General features: G+C 38.9%; 1 protein-coding gene across 1 annotated transcript in view; it reads right to left on the bottom strand.

Moving 5' to 3' along the window:
- The window catches only part of CBL (Cbl proto-oncogene, E3 ubiquitin protein ligase), a 32,005-nt gene that overhangs the window by 19,250 nt on the left and 9,948 nt on the right, over nt 1-2,807 (bottom strand). The window contains exons 5-7 of the mRNA XM_012655462.1: nt 2,453-2,540; nt 1,977-2,108; nt 1,562-1,765 (exon numbers count right to left, since the gene is read on the bottom strand). Of these exons, the coding sequence (XP_012510916.1) occupies nt 1,562-1,765; nt 1,977-2,108; nt 2,453-2,540 (424 nt within the window). The remainder of the gene's footprint in view (nt 1-1,561; nt 1,766-1,976; nt 2,109-2,452; nt 2,541-2,807) is intronic.

Below are 2,807 nucleotides of genomic sequence, written 5' to 3'. Positions count from 1 at the left end.
TTCTATTTTTAGTAGAGATGGAGTCTCGCTCTTGCTCAGGCTGGTTTCGAACTCCTGAGCTCAAACAATCCGCCCGCCTCAGCCACCCAGAGTGCTAGGATTACAGGCGTGAGCCACCGCGTCCGGCCCTTAAAGTAGTTTTGATTCCAGTCAAACACTGAAAGTAATTACTACATGCTCAACTTTGTTTGAGTAGCTAGTAACAAATAAGATATGGCTCATCTTCTAGGAACTCATGACAAGAAACACTTTTAATAAAACATTTACAAGGTGGTAAGTTCTATGGCAGATATCTTCACAGGGTCCCACAAGCATCTGGCCAGGCCTAGAGCATGTGAGTGTAAACAGGTGTGAACTGGGGTGGAGGAAGTGGGGTGCAGTTTGGAAAGGTTTCCTAGGGATGAAGACTAAGCAAAATTAGACAGAAACTCTCATGACAAAGCAGGGAGAAATTCTAAGTGGTTTAGCCTTGCTGAACCACAAAATATAAAATGGAAAGGAGTAACAGGCAAAGTGCCTGGAAAGAGGAATGAATTTAACTCAATAAATAATGAGAAGTCATCAAAGTGTGGGGGAAGGCAAAGGAACGAGGTGGTCACATTTGTGCTGCAGATCAATGACCCTGATAGAGGAGAGAACAGATGATGATAACAGCCTGAAGTAAGGCAAGAGAAACTGGACACAACCATTTAGGAGGTAAGACCTTTTACTGAGCACCTACCATGTGCCAGGTAGCCAAGTGCTAATGTAAAAGAAAGCTTTTGTATCAAGAAAATGCATCCTATGAATGAATTTATAATATTCTACACTAGGAATCTACAGCATATTAGAACCATTCGTTTGTCTTATATTTACTAAAATCTTCAAAGATTGCCTTACTTCTAAGATTTAGTGAATAAATCCCTATCTTACCCTATCCTCTGATGTAACAATCTGATCACAGCCTTTCACTGTCTTTATTCTTTCGATCTTTCCTAGGGCCTTTATAGTTTGTTTAGTTTTGACATGGTACTTTCTACCACCCTCAAATCACTTCAGTTGCCACTTATTGTGTTATTAATAAGTGCCTCCTTTTTTCCCCCAGCCTATCTTTCTAATGCCAAGACTCCACTAGAAAAGAAGATAAGAACAACATATTCTAGTCACATTAACAAAACAGGTCCAATTCTTTTATTTCCCTCTCATATTCTCCACCAAACTATATGAGTAAAGCCCCAGTCCCAGGATACAGACAGGAGAACTTGGGCCTTAAAGCTGGAATGCCTGGCCACAGATCCTGGTTCAACCTACTAGCTGTGTGATCTTTAGCATTTCCCTTAACCTCTCTGTACCTTGGTTTCTTCATCTGTTAAACCAGGATAATAATATTACCTACTCATAGGGTTGCTATAAAGATTAAATGAGTTAAAGTAAGTACTTAACATGGTTATCTGCCATATAGTAAATACTCAATATATATCAGCTATTATTAGCCCTTGTAGTCTGGATGTCATTAAGCATTCTATGGCTTTAGGACACAAGTCATAATGGATTTTGCCATGCTCCTAAATTGCAGCCTTACCTTGGCACCAGCCAGTTCCTTCATCATGAAGAGAGAATCATCGGTTCGTTCATCATCATCATCATCATAATTCGGGGAAGGAGCTCCCTCTGTTCCTTGCCTCAATAGGCTGCCACTTCCTCTAGGATCAAATGGATCTACCACAATGGGCTCAGTACCTTTAATTTCACATCGGCAGAAAGGGCAGCCTTGACCTTCTGATTCCTGCAGAGGAAGCAAAAGATGGTAACAGATGCATCAAAAAGTACTTAAAATATTTGTCTACTAGGAAATAAATTTCCTACAGATAAAAACAAATGAAAAGTTTAAACCTCCCCCACAAATCAGGTCACCCTTTATATCTTTAAAGGATACATAATAGCCAACTCTGCAGAGTGATTACATAGCTGAGAAAATGCATGGTTTGGATCCATACCTGCCAGGATGTGAGACAGGATGTGCACATGAGGTGTCCACAGGGCTCAATCTTTACATCTTTATCATTTTCGGCACATATTTTACACAGTTGGAACGTGGAGCCCATCTCACAGTATAATTCGTATTGTTCCTTTGATTAAAAAAATTAAGAGACTATTTGTTGAATGAATGAATGACTGCAATCATAAATGCTAAGAACAGGAAAATTGAAGACAGTTACTTTCTAGACAAATTTTGCTTGTATAAAAATGTCCCCACAGTGGTCAATGTTCTCCCATTAAACCAGAAAGCATCTAGTCCTGGCCCTACTTTCAACTCCATGGTTTAAAGAGAAATTATACAAATTCACTAATCTAGCCAATGGTTTGAAATTAAAGTGTTCTAATCGCTTAACTCAACTATGCTGTCAGTTCTGTAAAGTACATACAAAAGCTTGGCTCCAGTGATATGGTTATAATGTAAAACAAAATTCACCTGGGTCACTTTGATGTGGTCTTGGGGAGTCGGTTCACATAAGCCTGTCAGGTCAGGATTCTGATTTCGTCCATCAGGAAACAAATAGCTGTAAAAAGAGTAACCAACCTTGGGGTTTTATTGAAGCCAATTTATTAGTGCTTGCTAATATAGGCAAACAATAGCTAGGAGCTCCCCCATTCTACAAGAGCAATTTGTATAAGTATAAAGATAAATTTTACTAATATTTCAAAAAGATAAATAATTAAAGACAGTTCCAAGAAGATATTCTCCAAACACTGATATTCCTTCTCTAGGGAACAATGCCCCAGGCTCTTTTTTTTTTTTTTTTTTTGAGACAGAGTCTCACTCTGTT

The sequence above is a fragment of the Propithecus coquereli genome, unplaced genomic scaffold, assembly GCF_000956105.1.
Source record: "Propithecus coquereli isolate 6110/MARCELLA unplaced genomic scaffold, Pcoq_1.0 Scaffold477, whole genome shotgun sequence".
Lineage (NCBI taxonomy): Eukaryota > Metazoa > Chordata > Mammalia > Primates > Indriidae > Propithecus > Propithecus coquereli.
This window is presented reverse-complemented; position numbering and strand designations above follow the sequence as displayed.